General features: G+C 30.6%; 2 protein-coding genes across 2 annotated transcripts; both read left to right on the top strand.

The window, feature by feature from the left end:
* The first annotated feature begins 4,850 nt into the window (after nucleotides 1–4,850).
* Nucleotides 4,851–7,961, top strand: LOC117933052 (pentatricopeptide repeat-containing protein At3g49170, chloroplastic-like). Its single transcript, XM_034854411.1, has one exon. It carries the CDS (start codon nucleotides 4,881–4,883, stop codon nucleotides 7,455–7,457), a length of 2,577 nt encoding a protein of 858 aa, XP_034710302.1. The 5' UTR covers nucleotides 4,851–4,880; the 3' UTR covers nucleotides 7,458–7,961.
* Nucleotides 7,962–12,065: 4,104 nt separating this feature from the next.
* On the top strand, nucleotides 12,066–14,935 carry LOC117932873 (protein phosphatase 2C 51-like). The gene is made up of 3 exons (XM_034854174.1): nucleotides 12,066–12,907; nucleotides 13,237–13,342; nucleotides 14,213–14,935. The coding sequence occupies exons 1-3, from the start codon at nucleotides 12,188–12,190 to the stop codon at nucleotides 14,551–14,553; spliced, it is 1,167 nt and encodes a 388-aa protein (XP_034710065.1). The 5' UTR covers nucleotides 12,066–12,187; the 3' UTR covers nucleotides 14,554–14,935.
* The last annotated feature ends 5,245 nt before the right edge of the window (nucleotides 14,936–20,180 follow it).

The raw sequence follows: 20,180 nt of genomic DNA, 5'->3' as shown, positions 1-20,180 counted from the left end.
CAATTGAATTAAATGGATCATATTTTAATATTAATATATATTTTAAAATTAGACATATTATAATCAAATATCATAATATTAGGTGTAATTTAATAATAAATATACACTTATAAAATTCATATTTTTATCGATACATACGATATTATTATCAAATATAATAAATCATGATATACATATATCAAAATTTTCAATAAAATAACTTTAGAATGTCTATTATACTTCTAATTATATTATTATGAGGTTTTCCTTACATTTTTATGAATTTTTAACAATTTTAAGCTTATCAATATTTTTTTCCAAAATATCCGCCGATATATCTCCGATATATCCGATATATCCGTAAAATCGAAGTACCGATATATCCGTGATTACCGATATTTTCATCCTTGGTTAGCCCAAACGGTAAGTGGCTGAACCCCAAACCTTTTGGTTTGGGGTTCAAATCCCCTCGGCAGCAAATGGAAAGCTTACTGTAGCGGGGGCACTGTGGCGCACTGTAGCGGGGGGCACTGTAGCGCGTTGACTGCACTGTAGCGGGTTTGACTTCGTTTGACCCGCGTTGACCAAGCGATATATCGTGAAAAATCGCCGATATATCGCGAGAAATCGGCGATTTTTCACGATTTATTCCGAAATATCGTTGGACCGATATTTCTCCATGAAATATCGTGTCGCTGTCCTTCGATACACGATATTTCGGCGATATATCGCCGAAATATCGCGATATTTTCTTCCATGGTTAGGTCACACATCAATTTTTGCCCGCTCGGAGAAGGTGCCAAAGAGCATTCACTGAATACATCTGCTTTTCTTTTCTCTTTTTTCATATTGGTGCCTTGGCATTCAGACAAGGAAAAAACAGGATAAGAGAACAGCCAGCAGCTTCTTCTCACAAAATATCCCAAGTCATGGTTACTTTTCTCAGCTTAATTATTGCTGAAGAGACTAAGTGAATGATTTCCTTGTTGAAAGATGTGGATGAACCCAATCCAAGAAAAATGTAATGATCAAAAAGTGGTAATCAACACCTGAATGTGCTGCACTTGAGCTAGGGTACCAACATTGTCTCTCCATATAATAAGACGAAATTAAGAGGATAGAATATATAGATTGTTCAGAAGCATTCCAATCCAGTATAATTCAGATATAGTATTGCCATAAATCAATACTTAGCCTCTAAGTTCCAACTAGGGATTGTTACTTTGCAGCCCCAAGTGAGAAGATACAAGAAGAGTAGAGTCCATCCCAATCAATAGATAACTACAGGATATCTTTAGGAAGAAGTGAATCTCATGTGCTCTTAAGATAACAAAGAATTAATATACTAATTAATTCCATTTGTTCTAGATTATAAATTGTGGATTGTTGTTTCTTCTTCCTAAGAGTCTTGGACGAACTTATATAGGTATATTTCAAATTCATAAATAATAGCTAACAAGTCATGACTATGAAGAACTTGCAAAAACCACTACAAGGTAAAAGGGAAACAATGATATTTTTCAAACATCTCCTATTTGATTGATCTCACCAATAGGATGCAAACGACATGTTCAACCAACTCCATTAGGAATTGTCTCTTTTTAGCTAGTTAGCTTCAAAGTAAAATCCTGCTTTGAGTTTGCCTTTAAAAGACAACCTGTGTTCTTTGGGATAAACACCCATTTTTAGAGTAAAAAGCGTAGTTGTGAATTGAACCACACGAGAGATAGTGCTTTAAAAGCTTTTCTATGATTTCCTCATTAACTATAGTTAAAAAACAGTCTTCTATATGTTTGATAGTTTTATGGTCTTCCCATTAATTAATTTTGGCCTTCCCCTTAATTCTTTTGAAAACAATAAGTCCCATTTTTCATGAAAAATAAGAAATCATCCATTACAGAATTAGTCAAGTTTTATATGAATTTGATTAAGAGCTTGTCGATAGAAATTACCTTACAAGGTTTAATGTTTCTAATTAAGACCTTCCTAAACATATCCTTCTCATAAATTTTGTGGAGAAATTTCAAAGCCAATTTTTCCAGGGAAAATAAGAAATCGTGTAACCATCGATCAAGCTTTCCTCCTTTCAATTCTTGCAGGATACGTCAAATACCCCACAATGCTTAATGTTTCTATATTGATGTACACCTTCCTAAAAGTCCTTATCAGTCATTCTTTTGAAACCAATAGCACTCATCTTCTCATGGAAAACAAAAGACAATGGTTTCGATGCCTGTGTTTCCATGGAAAATAAGAAATTACCGAAGGAATGAGTCAAGCTTTTCTACCCTTTTTCTATTTTAGTTACATGCATCAACTACCCCACAATATTTATTATTTTTTTGTTGATACCTTCCTAAAAGGTTATTCTAAATAATTCTTTTGAAAATAGTACCACTTATCTTCTCACAAAAAAAAATTATTGGTTATCAATCCCCATCATGTCTAGTTTTTCTAGTCAGCACATTCTAGACATTATTCCTACCCCATTTTGTGGAAAATTTTCTCCTGCCTAGTTTTCCATGGAAAAAAACTCACAAAAGGAATCAGTCAAGATTTTCTACCCTTGCTTCTATCCTTATTAAATACATGAACCACCCCATAATACTCAAATGTTTCTATTTTGACACCTTCCCAACCAGTTCCATTTCTCATGGAAAACAAGAAATCATTGGTTATGATTCCCATGGTAGGAAACAACCAAAGAAACTACTCAAGCTTGTCTGCCCTTATTTAATTTCCATCAACGATCCCACAGCATTTTAATTTTTCTATGTTGACACCTTCCTGAGCCCTTCCCCTTATTCTTATGAAACCAATAACACCATTTTCCATTGAAAACAAGAATCATCAAAGTCAAAGGATTTGAAGATTTTTTTCTGAAGGGCTTCTTAGAAGAAATTGTCCCACAATGCTTAATGTTTCTAATTGACACCTTAAATATTATTCCTTCCCTAGTGTTTCATGGAAAAAGTCAATGCATGTTCTCCATGGAAAATAAGAAACTATAAGTTGCCATTTAGTTGCCCTTCCCTTATAAAATCTCTTGCAATCAAAATCACCCACTTTTTTATGAAAATAATGAAATTGAAGATTTTTTGGAAAGTTTTTTCCAAAATAATTCTAAAAAATTGTTCTTTAATATTTTATAAAACAAAAATCTATCAGAAATTTGAAATTTTCTTTTCCTATTTAGAATATTGTTTAAAAGTAACTTTTATTTGTAGTATTTTATTTTTAATTATTATCTATATTTGTATAGTTATTTTTTAAAACAATTCTCAAAAAATAAATGAAAATAAGTGAAATCAATTGAAAACAACCCAAAAATGTTTTCAAAAAATACCTTACTTTTTATTTTTTTAAATCAGAAAATTTTCCTATTTTCTTATTAGTAAACATGTTTTTCTTTTTAAAATAAATAAAAAAATTATTTTAAAAAACTGTTAACAAATATGACCTAAAGTTTTTCATACAATTTCTTAAGAGCTTGTTATTACAAACTATGTTTAATATTGTTTCTAATTGGCATGCATCTTCCTCAACATTGCTCCTTCCCATAAATTTTGTGGAAAAAATTCATTAATGGTTGTCTCTTCACCAAAAAATAACAAGAAAACATTTTTTGAGTGTGTCAAGTTTTTCTATCTTATTTTAATACTTGTAACTTAAAAATGTTAAAAAAATTTAATTTTAAATATTATTATGACTCATCTTTCAATCGACTTTGTAAGCATTATGCTTCGTAATCTCTTTTTATCCAAAAAAAAAATCCTAGTTAACCACATTTGCTACTCACAATGTTATATATTTCTAAATTTGAAAACTGACACCTCTTAAAGGTCTTTCTCATTAATTCTTTTGAAAACAATTAAAATTAAGTCATTATAGGATATGATCTTACCTTTAGCAGTAGTATAATCAATCAATTTCAGAAACATTGATTCTTAATACATAAAATCTAAATAATTTTATTTCAAGATTAAAACAAATAACTAAAACAGTTCTTGATTTATTAAGACAAGGCAAAAAGAAATGTAGTTTATCATGGGAAAGCAAGTGAGCAATAAACAAGAAAATGAAAATTCATAAGAAGGCAATCACATTATAATATAATATTAAGGTTTTTTTGTCTAAATTTTTAAATCTGAATAATTACAATTTATGAAATTTAATTTTGTTAAAAATTGGATAAATTATGAGACAAAAATAATAAACTTATGTGATAAAATTATAGTTTCAATTTTGAAGTTTTGGGATTTATTTTAGATTAATTTCTTATTTAAATTAAATAATTTTTACATTTGATTCTTAAGTAACAATTCATAAAAATAAAAATTTAAATTTTCTTAAGAAACATGAAAAAAAAGTATTTCTTGATGACATATTTGCTAATTTATCATAAATTCATTTCTCATTCAAAGAGTATAAAATATAGGTAATTTAATTCATTATTAAAATAAAAGTTATCCATAACTTTCAAAAAATAAATTTAATTTTATTATTATTTCTCAAAAACTATTTTTTATCAAAAAATGATAATAATAATAACGAAACATGTTTTTGAATTTGAAAAACTAATTTTAAAAATATTCCCAAAATACACTCTTAATTTCTTATAAATTACCATAAATTTGAAATTTTAATTTTTATATTTGATAAAAACAATTTTAAAAAAAAACCCTTTTAACTTTTTTTATACCACAGCAAATAAAAATGTTACCTCGAGGTTTAATATAGTAATTAATAGAAGATAATCGAAATAAAATTTTTCCACCCCTGCCCAAATATTAATCCAACAATTACTCAAAAATCCTTTTTGTAAACCAAACACTCCTCCTTTATGAGCTTGAAGCGTTGAACAACTTCATTTCTCTCAAACTAGCCGTTAGGGGAAGACCATGATAACTCTCTCTCTTCCCTCTCCCGCCCAACCCCTCCTCCCACCTTCTTCCAAAACCCTAAACCCTTCCCGCCAAAACATTATCCCCTCCTCCCTCTCCCTCAAAAACCCCAACTTCGAGCCCCTCAAGAACCGTCTGATCCGCCAACTCGACGTGGGCCGCCTCCACCATGCATTCTCCACCCTTGATCTCATGACCCAGCAAAACGCCCCACCAGATCTCACCACCTACTCCATCCTCCTCAAGTCCTGCATCCGATTCCGCAACTTCCAACTCGGGAAACTCGTCCACCGGAAGCTAATGCAGTCTGGACTCGAGCTCGACTCGGTTGTGTTGAACACTCTGATCAGCTTGTACTCAAAATGTGGCGACACCGAAACCGCTAGGTTGATTTTTGAGGGAATGGGAAATAAGAGAGACTTGGTTTCATGGAGTGCGATGGTCTCATGTTTTGCGAATAACAGTATGGAGTTGCAAGCAATTTGGACATTTCTTGATATGCTTGAATTGGGGTTTTACCCGAATGAGTATTGCTTTGCGGCCGTGATTCGGGCTTGTTCAAACGCCAATTACGCCTGGGTTGGGGAGATAATTTATGGGTTTGTGGTGAAAACCGGGTACCTTGAGGCTGATGTCTGTGTTGGGTGCGAATTGATTGATATGTTTGTGAAGGGTAGTGGTGATTTGGGCTCAGCTTATAAGGTGTTTGACAAAATGCCTGAGAGAAATTTGGTTACTTGGACTTTAATGATAACTAGATTTGCGCAATTAGGTTGTGCAAGAGATGCAATTGATTTGTTTTTAGATATGGAATTGAGTGGTTATGTACCGGACCGTTTTACATATAGTAGTGTCCTTTCTGCTTGTACAGAATTAGGATTGTTAGCACTAGGAAAGCAATTGCATTCACGAGTAATACGTTTGGGATTGGCATTGGATGTTTGTGTTGGTTGTAGCTTGGTGGACATGTATGCAAAGTGTGCAGCAGATGGGTCAGTGGATGATTCAAGGAAGGTATTTGAGCGGATGCCTGAGCATAATGTTATGTCTTGGACTGCAATTATCACAGCGTATGTGCAAAGTGGAGAGTGTGATAAGGAAGCTATTGAACTTTTCTGCAAGATGATATCCGGTCATATACGGCCTAATCATTTCTCATTTTCAAGTGTTCTCAAGGCATGTGGAAACCTTTCTGATCCATATACAGGTGAGCAGGTGTACAGCTATGCAGTGAAACTGGGCATAGCATCAGTGAATTGTGTGGGGAATTCTCTTATTAGCATGTATGCTAGGAGTGGAAGAATGGAAGATGCCCAAAAAGCTTTTGATATTCTCTTTGAGAAGAATTTGGTTTCTTACAATGCAATTGTTGATGGGTATGCCAAGAACTTGAAGTCTGAAGAAGCTTTTCTACTCTTTAATGAGATCGCAGATACTGGTATTGGTATCAGTGCTTTTACATTTGCTAGCTTGTTGAGTGGGGCTGCAAGTATAGGTGCAATGGGCAAAGGTGAGCAGATTCATGGTCGGTTATTGAAGGGAGGCTACAAGTCAAACCAATGCATTTGTAATGCTTTGATCTCTATGTATTCTAGGTGTGGTAACATTGAAGCTGCTTTTCAAGTTTTTAATGGGATGGAAGATCGGAATGTGATATCTTGGACTTCAATGATCACGGGTTTTGCAAAACATGGATTTGCAACCAGAGCTTTGGAAATGTTCCATAAAATGCTTGAGACAGGGACAAAGCCGAATGAGATCACCTATGTTGCCGTATTATCAGCTTGTAGCCATGTTGGTATGATCTCTGAGGGACAGAAACACTTCAATTCAATGTACAAAGAACATGGAATTGTCCCAAGAATGGAGCATTATGCATGTATGGTTGATTTACTAGGCCGGTCTGGACTTCTTGTAGAAGCCATGGAGTTCATTAACTCAATGCCCCTCATGGCTGATGCTCTGGTTTGGCGAACACTGCTTGGAGCCTGCCGTGTTCATGGTAATACAGAGCTTGGAAGACATGCTGCAGAGATGATTCTTGAGCAGGAACCAGATGACCCAGCAGCATATATCTTACTATCAAACTTGCATGCTTCAGCAGGTCAGTGGAAAGACGTAGTGAAGATCAGAAAAAGTATGAAAGAGCGTAATTTGATCAAAGAAGCTGGCTGTAGTTGGATTGAGGTAGAAAATAGGGTGCACAGGTTCCATGTAGGGGAGACTTCCCACCCTCAAGCCTGGCAGATTTATCAAGAACTGGACCAACTGGCTTCCAAAATAAAGGAGATGGGTTACATCCCTGACACAGACTTTGTTCTTCACGACATAGAAGAAGAACAAAAGGAGCAATTCTTGTTCCAACACAGTGAGAAAATAGCAGTGGCATTTGGGCTTATAAGCACAATCCAGTCGAAACCCATCAGGATATTTAAGAATCTTCGCGTCTGTGGCGATTGCCATACTGCAATAAAGTACATTTCAATGGCAACAGGGAGAGAAATAGTAGTAAGGGACTCTAACCGGTTTCATCATATAAAGAATGGGGTGTGCTCTTGTAATGATTACTGGTGATAACCTACATGGAAATGATAATCTACATGGAACCGAGTACAGACGATGAAATCTACCGAACACAAGTTCTATGTTCAAGGCAGGGCCATTGCCTAAACGCCAGTCTCACGAACTTGTTGGCACTGGGAATGATTGAGTTGAACATTGACGAATCTGAAGAGGTTGCTTGGGTACGGTAGATTCAATATGAAGGAATCTTCTTTCACAAACTCAGAAGCAATGCATGGATTGATTTCTTTCAAGCTTAAAGCTCAAAAGGGTTCTCTCAGATTCTATGAAAAGTCTCTTCAAAAAGGAGCCTCTCTGGTTGGATTTAGGCAAACTTGCTTTCAGCCCAGAGCCTAAGACATTTTTTATTGTTTTGATATCATATAAACAGAATAAAAGTGCTTATATATGAATGTAGTTGATATCTGCTGCATCCTTGTAAAAGTAGGATGTTTGCCTTCATCTGCAAAACCCTATTATGTATAATAAATTGAACCATTGTGGTTGATTTGGGAACATTTGTGATTGATTTGTTTTGGAATTATGTTGAAATCTATTTGAGAATCAAAATATTCTTAATCTGTTTTCTATATTTTTAAATATGTTTTAAAATAATTTTATATATAATATTTTATTTTTAATCATTTTTCATATTTATATAATTATTTTTTAAATAGTCTTTTAAAACAACTTAAAATAACTAAATATTTTTAATAATAGAAAACTGTTTTCTGTTTCTTAGTTGTCTATCGTACTTTCTTTTTTTTTATTGAAGTTTTTAAAAATAGCTATTAAAATAGAATCTAAATTTATTTTCTTTTTTTGTTTTAGAAAATAAAAAGTATTTTAAAAAATAGTTGTCAAATACGATTCATTGTTTCACCAACCAAAAAATATAAAACATGTTTATGTTCTTAAAAAATAGAGAATATGATCTTTTGTTTATAATATCATTTAATTATTTTCACTTTTTAAAAAAAAATAATTATACAAATACAAATAATAATTAAAAATAAAGTATTATATATCAAATTTGTTTTTAAAACATATTTAAAAACATATAAAATAAATTAAAAACATTTTCAATTTCCAGATAGACTTTTTTTTTGTTACGAAATATCAAAATATTTTTCTAAACTATTTTTTAAAACACTTCCCAAATAAAAGCCTTATTATTTTGTAACTCTTTCCTATGAACAAAGCACTCATAATTTTTAGAACACAAAAAATTAAGAAAGGATTTTGATTATTTTTTTCAAAATAGCATATATATTTTCATACAATATTTCTTAAAAACAGTTTTTAAATCTTCAAAATTATAACTAATGGAAGGGAACATACAGGAAATTGTGGGTGACTACATATATAATTTACTTTTGGTTTATCCACAAAAACATTTACCAAAATTTAATTACCCTAAGCCCATACAAATCCTTGAAATTTAAGGTCAATGAGACGTAATCTTCCTTCAATCTTCTTCTTCCTCATTCCAAGTGAAAGAGTAAGGAAAATTCGTGGAAGACTCCATGTTGTTCTGCTCTTACTTGTGGAGAATCTTTTTAGCCGTGGACTAAACGTTTTTGCTACATTAACTACTACTTAGTCACCATTTCCATAATGTCAAGGAAGGTGCAGGACAAAATTCCTATTTGTACTCTCCTACCATTTTTATAATTTTTTTTATTATTTGATCTTACAGCTTAAATCATAATTTCTCATATGTAGAAATTACGAAGAAAAATAGTAAAATTATTTTATAATTTCTCATAGGTAAAAACTTTATAAAAAGAAATGAAATATTTTATAATTTCTAAATTTTTCATGAAAAGAAACTACGAAGAGATGATTAATATTATTTTATGTTTATCTTCTCAGAAGATATCCAGAAATGTTATGTTTGGTTCCTAGAAAATTTAAGGAAAATGTAAGGAAAAGAAAATAGAGAGGAAAAGTAAATAAAAAGAAAAAGTGAAGAAAAATAAAAAATAAATTTGAACTCGATAAATTATTTTTATGAACTTCAGAAAAATTGGATTGATTACCTTCGAAAAAACCTTGAACTACATCTAGTCCTAAAAAAAGTAATGGAGAAATAATTAATCCAAAAATATCATATCTTAATGCAATTGACACGTTAATATATTTTGTAAATTATATACAAATAGATACAACTCTCTCTATCAATTTATTAATAAGATACACATTCTTGAAAACATTGAAATCGGGTTATTACTACAACATTTTCATGAAACACCAAACATGGATTTATCTTATTCAAAAAAATGATTAGACATGTGGATGTCTATTATCTTTTAGATTCTCATCAAGTTTAATCTAAAATCCTATATGTATTCACTTTTGTAGTTCAAGTTTAAATTTTGACAACACAAATTAAAAAAATAAAGGAGCAACAAAAAAATATTAATTTTAAAATTTATGTTTTAAAATTTTCTAAGGGAAATTAACACTCATTTGTTAACTTATATATATCATTCTCCCCTGTCAAGCAACCTATGAATATAGAAAATTGTTTTCTGTTTCTTGGTTGTCAACTGTTCTTTTTTATTTTTTTTTATTGAAAATGGAAAATTATTTTTAAAAATAACTATTAAAATAGGATTTATACTTTTTTTCTTTTTTCTTTTTTTTTTTAGAAAAAAAATGTATTTTAAAAACATTGTTCTACAAAACATATTTTTGAGAGATAATCTTAATTACCCTCAGCCTATACAAAACCTTGAAATTTAAGGTCAATGAGAGGTAATCTTCCTTCAATCTTCTTCCTTATTCCAAGTGAAAAGGTAAGGAAAATTCGTGGAAGACTCCGTGTAGTTATGATCTTACTTGTGGAGAATCCTTTTAGCCGTGGACTAAACGATTTTGTTACCTTAACTACTTAGTCACCATTTCCATAATTTCAAGGAAGGTGCATGGCAAAATTCCCATTTGTATTCTCCTACCATTTTTATAATTTTTTATTATTATTATTTGATCTTATAACGTAAATTATAATTTTTCATATGTAGAAATTGTGAAGAAAAATAGTAAAATTATTTTATAATTTCTCATGGGCAAAAACCATATAAAAAGTACTGAAATATTTTATAATTTCTAAATTTTTTATGAGAAGAAACTATGAATAAATAATTAATATTATTTTATGTTTTATCTAACTAGAAGATATGCATAAAGGCTATGTTTGATTCCCAGAAAATTAAAAGGAAAATGAAAAAATAAAATAAAAATAAATAGATTTAAACTCAATAAATTATTTTTATATGCTTCCAAAAAATTCGAGTGATTACCTTTGAAAAAACCTTGAACTACATTTAGTCCTAAAGAAAGTAATGGTGAAATACTTAATCCAATAATAATATATCTTAATGCGATTGACACATTATCGTATTTTGGAAATTATATACAACTAGATATAAATTGTCCATCAATTTATTAATAAGATAGACATTCTTGAAAACATTGAAACAGGTTTATTACTACAACATTTTCGTGAAACACCAAACATAGATTTATCTTATTCAAAAGAATGGTTGGACATGTCGATGTCTATTATCTATCTTTTAGATCCTCGTAAAGCTTAGTCTAAAATCTTATATGCATTCACTTTTGTAGTTCTATAACATTATGAAAATCATTGTAACTATTTTTTCATATCATCTGTAAATACTTGCAAATCATTTAATAAATTATAAATACATATGTTTAAAAAATAATCTAATAATATTATACAAAGACAATATCATATATATTATACAAATTAATTAAGGATATATTAAAAGTGACCAACTAAATACATTTTATCAAGCAACCTATGAATATTGGAAAATAATAAATAAAAAATCATGATAAAATCACAAAAACATTTACTTTTTTATTGCATAATTACCAATATATTTTAAATTTTTATTTTTAAAAAATAAGTATCAAATTTAAAACTACAAAACATGTTTAATAAATAATACAAATGAAAAACAAAATAAATAAAAAAACCTTTATGTTTTATTTTTAAAAAATACAAAAAATAGAAGTATATCTTTGGAAACAATTTTGTTTTCGCCATTTATACATGTGAATTGTGAGTATTAATGTCTGGTTTTCAAAAAAAAAAACTTTAAAAAAATAATAACTCTGGCTATTCTAATTTTAAATACAAAAACTAAAGACCAAAAATGTCCATCCAATAAGATTGCAGCGGTGAGGTAGCTATGTCCCACGCAGGTAGTCTAATCACCACTCCAGATATTTTTAAGTTCAAATGATTAAAATATTCATAACAAACCACGCAACAAAAATTTTCAATTTCCCAACATCCAACACGAAATCCCAAGCGCCCACATTCAGCCCCCAGACGCGACCCCCACAGTCTCGCCACGTGTCCCACCAAATCTTCCCCCCGAATCTGACAGCTGAAAATTTCTTTATCAGAAAAAGTTAAAGACACGTGACAACACCACTCGCCACGTAGCGACTCTCCAGATCCCAAGTGGGCCCCACGATAATCACTATACGTACGATCCGATCTCCACGTGTTCCATCTTTTGATCCATGCCGTCCACGTTCCTGGTAAATAATCCAAGAGAGTGGTTCCGTTTCCATTAGAAGACCGCCGCATATCTGCCCAGGTGGCTATCATCGGAGGGTTTGGAGAATGGACGGCTGAGATTTGTTCTTTTTTAGGCTATGTATTTGGGGTTGGAGTATTGGGGGTTGTTTCATGCAGGGAGATGGTCAGTAAAACGACGTCGGATGATAGGAGACTGAGTCGACTCAATGCACAGCGAGTCAGGAATGCTCGACGGAGGAGGCTGGAGTTCCGGCGAATGAAGCCGAAATGCCAATCTGAGACCGACGTAGGGGTCGGGACCGGCGTCGATGAGAAGGAAGAGAAATCCAATGTGGAAGACTGCTCGACAGAGATATCGCTGTCGTTTTCCTCGTCATCCCCGTCGTCCTCGGAGAACGACGCAATTCCGGCTAAGAAGACAGAGGTTGCACGAAGTTTTCCGCCTCCGTCGTACGGAACGGTGTCGGTGATTGGGAGAAGGAGGGAAATGGAGGATGCGGTGAGGGTGGAACTGGGGTTTTGGAGCGGGGGCGGAGATAGGTACGACTTCTTTGGGGTGTACGACGGGCATGGCGGGGTTAGGGTGGCGGAAGTGTGCAGAGAGAGGCTGCACAGGGTGCTAGCGGAGGAGATAGAGAAGGAGAATTGCGGTGGTGGCGGTGGGTGGGAGAGAGCGATGAAGAGATGTTTTGGGAAAGTGGATGACGAGGTGGTGAGTGGAGGGTGGTGCCGGAAGGAGAACGGGGCAGTGAACACGGTGGGATCGACGGCGGTGGTGGCGGTGGTGGGCGGGGAGGTGGTAGTGGTGGCCAACTGCGGCGACTCCAGAGCTGTGATTTGCAGAGATGGTGTCGCCGTGCCTTTGTCAAACGATCATAAGGTAAACCTCTTATACTTATCAGTATTCTCCTATGGTTTTAGCCCTGTTTGGACATTTGTAAATAAAGCCCTCTACAAAAAGAAAGAATATCCTTCTTTCTGTTTGGTTCCCACGAAAAAAAAGTTTAAAAAAAAAAAAAAACACATGAACAGTGATGAATAGTATATTCTAAACGCACAGCAAATCAACCCATTTCATTATCCAAGAAATTAATTACAGAATTTGCAATATAGAATCTTTCATTTAAAGGACAAATTTTCATAGAAAAACCATAACATTTGGGTTTCAGTAGATTTGTAGAAGTAAAAACCTTTGTCTTTTGTGGACAGCCAAACAGACCAGATGAACTGGATAGGGTAGAAGCCGCGGGAGGAAGAGTCATAAATTGGGACGGATATCGAGTCTTGGGAGTACTTGCCACTTCGAGATCTATAGGTAATTACAAATCAATCCACTACATTACTTATATGCTAGTCTTTTATGGAGTTTCAATTTGATCTCTATAATGTTAGTGCTTAATTGTTAGTAATTGAGATCCTAATTAATTAATTACATCGATATATAATCGTCAATTAAAGCTTTGTCCTAAGCGCAAATGTATTGGATGTGTTTGGTTTGTGGGAATATGAATGGAAATAGAATGAGAATGGAGGTGAATTAAAATGATAGTGAAATTGACATTTAGTTCGACAATGACATTTTGGAAAAACAATTCAAACACATTAATGAATGGGAATGGAATCGATTTCCCAAAACATACTTAGGGCTTTGTTATGTAAGAACATAAATGGAAATAGAATGAGAATGGGGTGAATTATAATCCTTAGTAGAAAAGAGGAATAAAAATCCTAATGGGGTCGGGATTTGATTTTCATAACAATGAATTTTTATTCCTATTCCGAGCCTAATAAACAATTCAAAACACATTAATGAATGGGAATGGAATTGATTTCTCTTTCCCATTCTCTATTCCAGTGTCACAAACATGTACAAATTATCTCACATTTTGTACAAGAGAATCGAATCGGTCTCCTAAAACTAATTGATCATCTCATAAACGATTACCCACAGATCTCTCATTCTTCGTGTTTTCGGCTTATAATCGTCTTAAAAGATAAGTTTGATGAACTTTATCTTTGTTCCCAAAAAGTTGATCAAGAAAAAAGTTCTACAGAAACAAACATGGATCTGCATGCTTAGATTAGTTCTTTTGTCACCTTCTGCTGTCATTCATACATGTTGTAAGAAGTTTTCCCCTTAATTGGAAAATTTATTTTCTCACAAGAATTGGGGACTTGAACACAGGCGACCAGCACCTCAAGCCATTTGTGATATCAGAACCAGAAGTCACAGTGAGTGAGCGAACCGACGCCGACGAGTTCCTAATTCTAGCAAGCGATGGCCTGTGGGACGTGATATCGAATGAGGTAGCATGTCAAGTTGTGAGGAGATGTCTGGACGGCCAAGCGGGGCGAATTCGGAAGATTGAAAATGGAAGATCATCACATGCAATTGAAGCGAAAAGTCGAGTTGCAGAGGCAGCCACGCTGCTGGTGGAGATGGCAATGGGACGAGGTAGTAGAGATAACATAAGTGCCATAGTAGTTGAGCTGAAGAAACCCAAAACTGGAAATTTCTGTGAATAGCCCAAGTTTTTTAGCTTCAAAACATCGCTCTAATCATGGGTTAATCGTGGATTTTGCCATCGGATTATCGGCTTACTTGAAGTTGGTAGTTCTGAGAGATGAAATGTACAGTTTGGAAGTGGGAGACTAACCAACGATTCAATTGATTAGGGTTTTAATTATATCAACCGAATTGCCTTCGCTGCCTTTGCTTATATATATATATATATGAAAGAAAATTTTCTTGTTCTTTGAATTGTTCTTCCGAATTATATTGCCTTTTCTTTGAATTGCTTTTCTGAATTATATTGCCTTCGTTTCAGGGAAAGCAATCTTCAATTGTGTTGGAGCTTGAATTGGAATGGTTGTAGTGAAAAATATGAAATTTTTGGTGCTTCTTGGACCCGTTGATTTGATACAAATGTTTGGATGAGTTTGAGTAAATATGTTAATACTCTTAGTTAAGTCTTTTTAAAACGTATGCTCAATTTGGGTCGGGTTTAAGCCAACAATTTGAGTTGGATTTAAATTTGATTTAATATTTTTATAATATTTATAATGTTTATATCTTATATAATAATATTCATTTTTTTAAATTTTAAGAAAAAAATATTAGATTATAAGTTTTTTTTTCTTTTATTGTCATTTTCCAATTTTGTCTTATTTACTATTTAAATTTTTGTATAAATATATAGAATTTAAAAAAAAAAATCAATATGGATGGATTTTGAATTATATAATTTAATTAATTAGATCAATTTGAGTTTAATATAATCAACTTTAATTTAATTCCATCAATTTGAATTTAACACTGATCTAATTCAATTTTATCAATCTGAGTTTAGAAAAATGAGATTTAATTGGGTTTAGATCGAGATTTGATTGAACTTGAATTGATTATTTTTTATTCAAATTAGGTTCAAGTTAGCCACCAATCCATTCAAGTCACTATCCTATACTTAGTTTTTCACTCCCACTTGCTTGGATAATTAAGTGAAAAAAAAAAAAACTTCCTTTTATTTTTTATTAATAATAAAATTTTATTTTTTATTAATTCTGGCCAAAACTAAGAAGCTTACCATTTCTAATTATGGTAGAAAAAAGTTTAAATAACACCATTATAATAAGTTATTTTATGATTTTTTTTTTTTTCAAATTATCTCCTTATAATCCATTATGAATTATGCAAGTCATATTAAGGATTTTTCTATTCCTTTAGTTCAAATAATGATTTATTTAATAATTGTATTAGGTACTTAATAATAATATATGAATTAATAGAATCTAAAGAGTTTATTCTTGGAATCATATATCAAATAATGTCAGTGTTGTATTAATAATGATATTTCAATGATTTAAGAAAAAAGTTTTATATGAAAACGATAAATAGAATTACATAGATGCTTGTTGACAAATTCTTATTTAGGTCATGTCATGAATAGGTCGATATTATAAATCTCAATACATTGAATCTTTCATTCTTAATTAATTTGATCTCCAATTATAAATTACTTTCAAAATAGTCCCTTTCTTATATGAAAAAAAAATGATCAAATAATTCCTAATTATTATTCTTATCAATATTTAGTTTTTTTATTTTATTTTATTGCAACTATGATTTCATATATTTCATTTAGATTTTTTTTTTTTTTAAGAAAGCACAATGTATTATTTTTTATTGTTAATAAAAAAAATTAAAATTTGATTATTTTACTAGTAAGTTTCTATCTCAAGTTGTAAATAGAATTGCAAATACAAAAATCATACAAAAATTTCACAAGAGCCTAAATAAAAAACCTTTGTTATTTTTTTCAAAAACGAAAAAGTTTTCATTTTTTTTTTTTATATTTCCAATAGAAATTGATAGGTAATTAAAAAAACCTCCCAAAAATTATTCTCTCTAACTTTAAAATATCGGGTTGGATTAGGTCAGCGCACTTAATTACCCAAAACTATAGTCAGCGCACTACTCAAAGCTATATTCGACACCGATCTAATTTTGAAATAACACCCATTCTAAAATATTCAATTTAATAATCATTTTTAAGATATTCTTATAAAATTAAAAAAATTCTATCTAGTTCTATAAATATAGTCATTAAAATTGAATAAGTTATCTACTTCTAATTTTATAGACTTAGAAGTCAATACTATATAAAAGAAATGTCCAAGGTCATAGTGGACCAACATAAAAATCTAATGAATTACACAAATCAATCATTATTTTTCTAATTAATAGTGTCACCAACTTTATATAATATATTATATTAGTTATTCTCCACCCTTATGATAAAGGAATTCCACATTTGTTATAAGATAATATTAATAAATAGTTTATTCTAGAATCTTAAGCCCTTCACCAACCACTCTGCATAGACTTTGGAATTTCCTTTTTCACCCTCTAAAGAGAAGGAGCTGGCTTCTTGAGCTTGGGGAATAACAGTCTTTTTATTTTTATATTTTATTTTGTTTGTCCATTAAAAAATGAATATTTTATTGTAAAAACCACATGGCATATCTCAATTGTCCCACATGGCATAAAGAAATTGTCCAATCACATTGATTTCAACCTTTTTGTTTATGATGGAAATCTCATGGGAAAAAGAATGGGAATGGAATCTCTGGCATTGAGTGTGGGTTAGGGTTACTATTCTTTTTCTTCTACCAAAATGCTTGTGCATATAATTTTTTTTTATATAACTAATTCAAATACAACCCAATTATAAAATAAAATAAAAAATAATAATAATCAATTTAAGTTCAACCCGACCTAACTTCAGACGAGAGATATTCAACCAAAACCTAATCCAATCTTATTTATCTAAACTCAAGTTAAATTTGATTTATTTAACTTAATAGTCAAGTTGTTCAAGTTAGACTCCTATGAAGTTAAACAAGTTACATAATTTAAAATTTATTTATAATGTTTTTTTATAATAAAAAAAAAAATCTATGTATATATATGAAAATTTATATAATAAAGATAACAACAAAAAAATAAATATAAATTTATATATTTTCTCAAAAATAAAATATATATGATATAATATAATTTGATATTTTTCCTTAAAAATATAAAAAGAAAATAAATATTATTATATAAGATATTATTTATTATAAATATTATAAAAACATTAAATTAGATTCGAGTCAAGCTTAAGTTGTTCGAACCTTGCCTTGAGTTCAACCTAAATCGAGTTTAGATTGAAAAAACTAACACAACCTCAACTCAAGTATTGAAAATGATTGTTCAAATTCATCCAACATCTGGTTAGGTTTAAGTTAGATAAGGCCGATCCGTCCAAATTACACCTCAGCTTAGGAGTCATTCATATTAATTTGATATATGTTTAATAGTTTAAATTTACTTTGAAACCATTTTTAAAATTTTCAAGATTTTTATAAAATTTTAAATAATTGAAAAAAAATAGTGACAAATAATGGCCAAGGTTTGGTCTTAGATCATTTTTTTTTTGTAAATGACCACTCTTTTTTAGATTTGAATGAATATATTTATTCTCGTGGAGTCAAAAGAGTGGTTGGTATCCAAAAAAAAAAAAAAAATGAGAATAAAATTAAACATAAAGTCTAATAATTGATTTGGAATGTGAAATACATGTATATAAAATAATGGAATAATGTGTGACACAAAAATATAATATTAAATATTTGCACCAAGGTACAATCAATCGAGAATATGAAAAATGAAAGAACATAATGGACCCATATCTACCATTTGCATTGTGTGCATGATCGTTCTGAGTATCCATCGATTCCCTTATTGATTGTCATGATTGCTTTATTTTATTAGTAGAGACTTGTTTTTAGGGACTTAGAGGGGTATTACGGTCTTTACCGTACCTTTTCGATAAGTAACCTGACCCCTGAACCCTGATTTGGTTTTTCACAGACCACCTTTTCCAAATAAGGAGTCACACTTAAGATTTTTTCTTATTTTGTTTACCATTTAAAGATAAAACAAAAATAAGTGGCGACTTTAAGTCATTTTCTTAATCAATAAATCATTTTCAAATAAAAAAAACAAACTCGCCATCGAGTGAAAGCGCATGAGCCGAAATGCAAGGTCCACACATTGTTATATTGATGTCATGTTTCTCACACCCCATTGTTGTGTTTTCTCCTTGTTCAACAATTTTAGGGTTTGAAAAACAATGAAATTAGTAGAAAAATAATCATATAGAGTTCATTTGATTCCGATTTCGAGGTTTAGCATAAATATATCCAATTATTCTTGGTTTTAAATTTTATTAGTTAGCACCCCATATATTTATTCTATTTAGAAAGATCTGAGATAGATATATCTAGCAATTTTAAAAAAGATTTATAAGGGTGTTTACAGATAAAACTCAAGACATAGAGTATTTATACTAAATCTCATAGGGTCTGAATCAAATTAACTCTAATTATGCACGTATGTAATTCAAATATTGAGTTATATTTTTTGTTTCTAATTTCTATATTTAAAATTAAACTTTTGATAATTTTTTTTCTAATTTCCTTTCTTATTTTTTATTTTTTTTCTCATCAAAATTTTCAAGACCGCGTGACCTAAATAATAATAATAATAATAATGAAATATTACATATTAATTTACATAATCATAGATTTTTCCACATTAAGCCCTAGCACTAAAAGCCTTATTATTTCATTACTAGTGCTACTAGCCTTTATTATTCCCTATTATCACAAACATTACTCTTTTTAATTTTATTTTATTTTTTAAATTGTGGTTCATAAATAATATGGATATCACTATCTTTGTCTCCCACATAGTAATCTAGCATCTAGATGTGTCACACCACAAGATGGGTTTGTATGTACTTAAAAGAAAGAAAGATCATATCTCAATAACAATTAACAGGCACATATCTAAAGTTAAAAAAAGAGAAAAAGTTATGTCCCTCTAGCTTTTGCTACCATAGGAGTTTATGTGTGACACGTTTCTTTATTCTATTATATTTATGGCTTAGGATGTGCCCATTTTTTAGAGTGATTGTGTTAATATTTTATTTTTTATTTTTTATTTTTAAAAATAGTTTGATGTTTAAATAATATCAATTCCTTTATAGTATTTTTCTAACATATTAGACGAGAGGATTTGAAATTTATATGCCAAAAAATATATTAGACTCTGCTTTACAGTAATTTTATGAAACATTTTTAACTTAAAAAATGTTTTTGAAGTAAAATTTAGGAAATGCTTATAAAATTTTGAAAAATTATTTGTAATATTAAAAAATAACTTGTAGTGTTTTTTGGAGAAACACTTGACAGGTAAAAACACTATGATTAAAAATAATTCAAATAGAAACACTCCCGAACGCACTTTTAAACCTTGTTTGATAGTTATTTTTTAAAACGATTTTGAAAAATAGTTTTTAATGATAGTTTTTTAACATTGTTCTTTAATATTTTGTAGAATAAAAGTCTGTTTGAGAACTTAAAATGTTTTAAACTTATTTTTAAATATATTTTAAAATTAATTTTTATGTTTAAAGCTTTATTTTTAATGATTATACATGTTTGTATAATTATTTTTAAACAACTCTAAAAAAAAGGTAAAAATAACTAAAATCAATTAAAAGATGTTTTTTGAAACACTTTTTTTTTTCTTTTTTAATAACATA

This window comes from Vitis riparia, chromosome 16, assembly GCF_004353265.1.
Source record: "Vitis riparia cultivar Riparia Gloire de Montpellier isolate 1030 chromosome 16, EGFV_Vit.rip_1.0, whole genome shotgun sequence".
Lineage (NCBI taxonomy): Eukaryota > Viridiplantae > Streptophyta > Magnoliopsida > Vitales > Vitaceae > Vitis > Vitis riparia.
The sequence above is the reverse complement of the archived record's forward strand: the minus strand, read 5'-3'. Positions and strand labels throughout refer to the sequence as shown.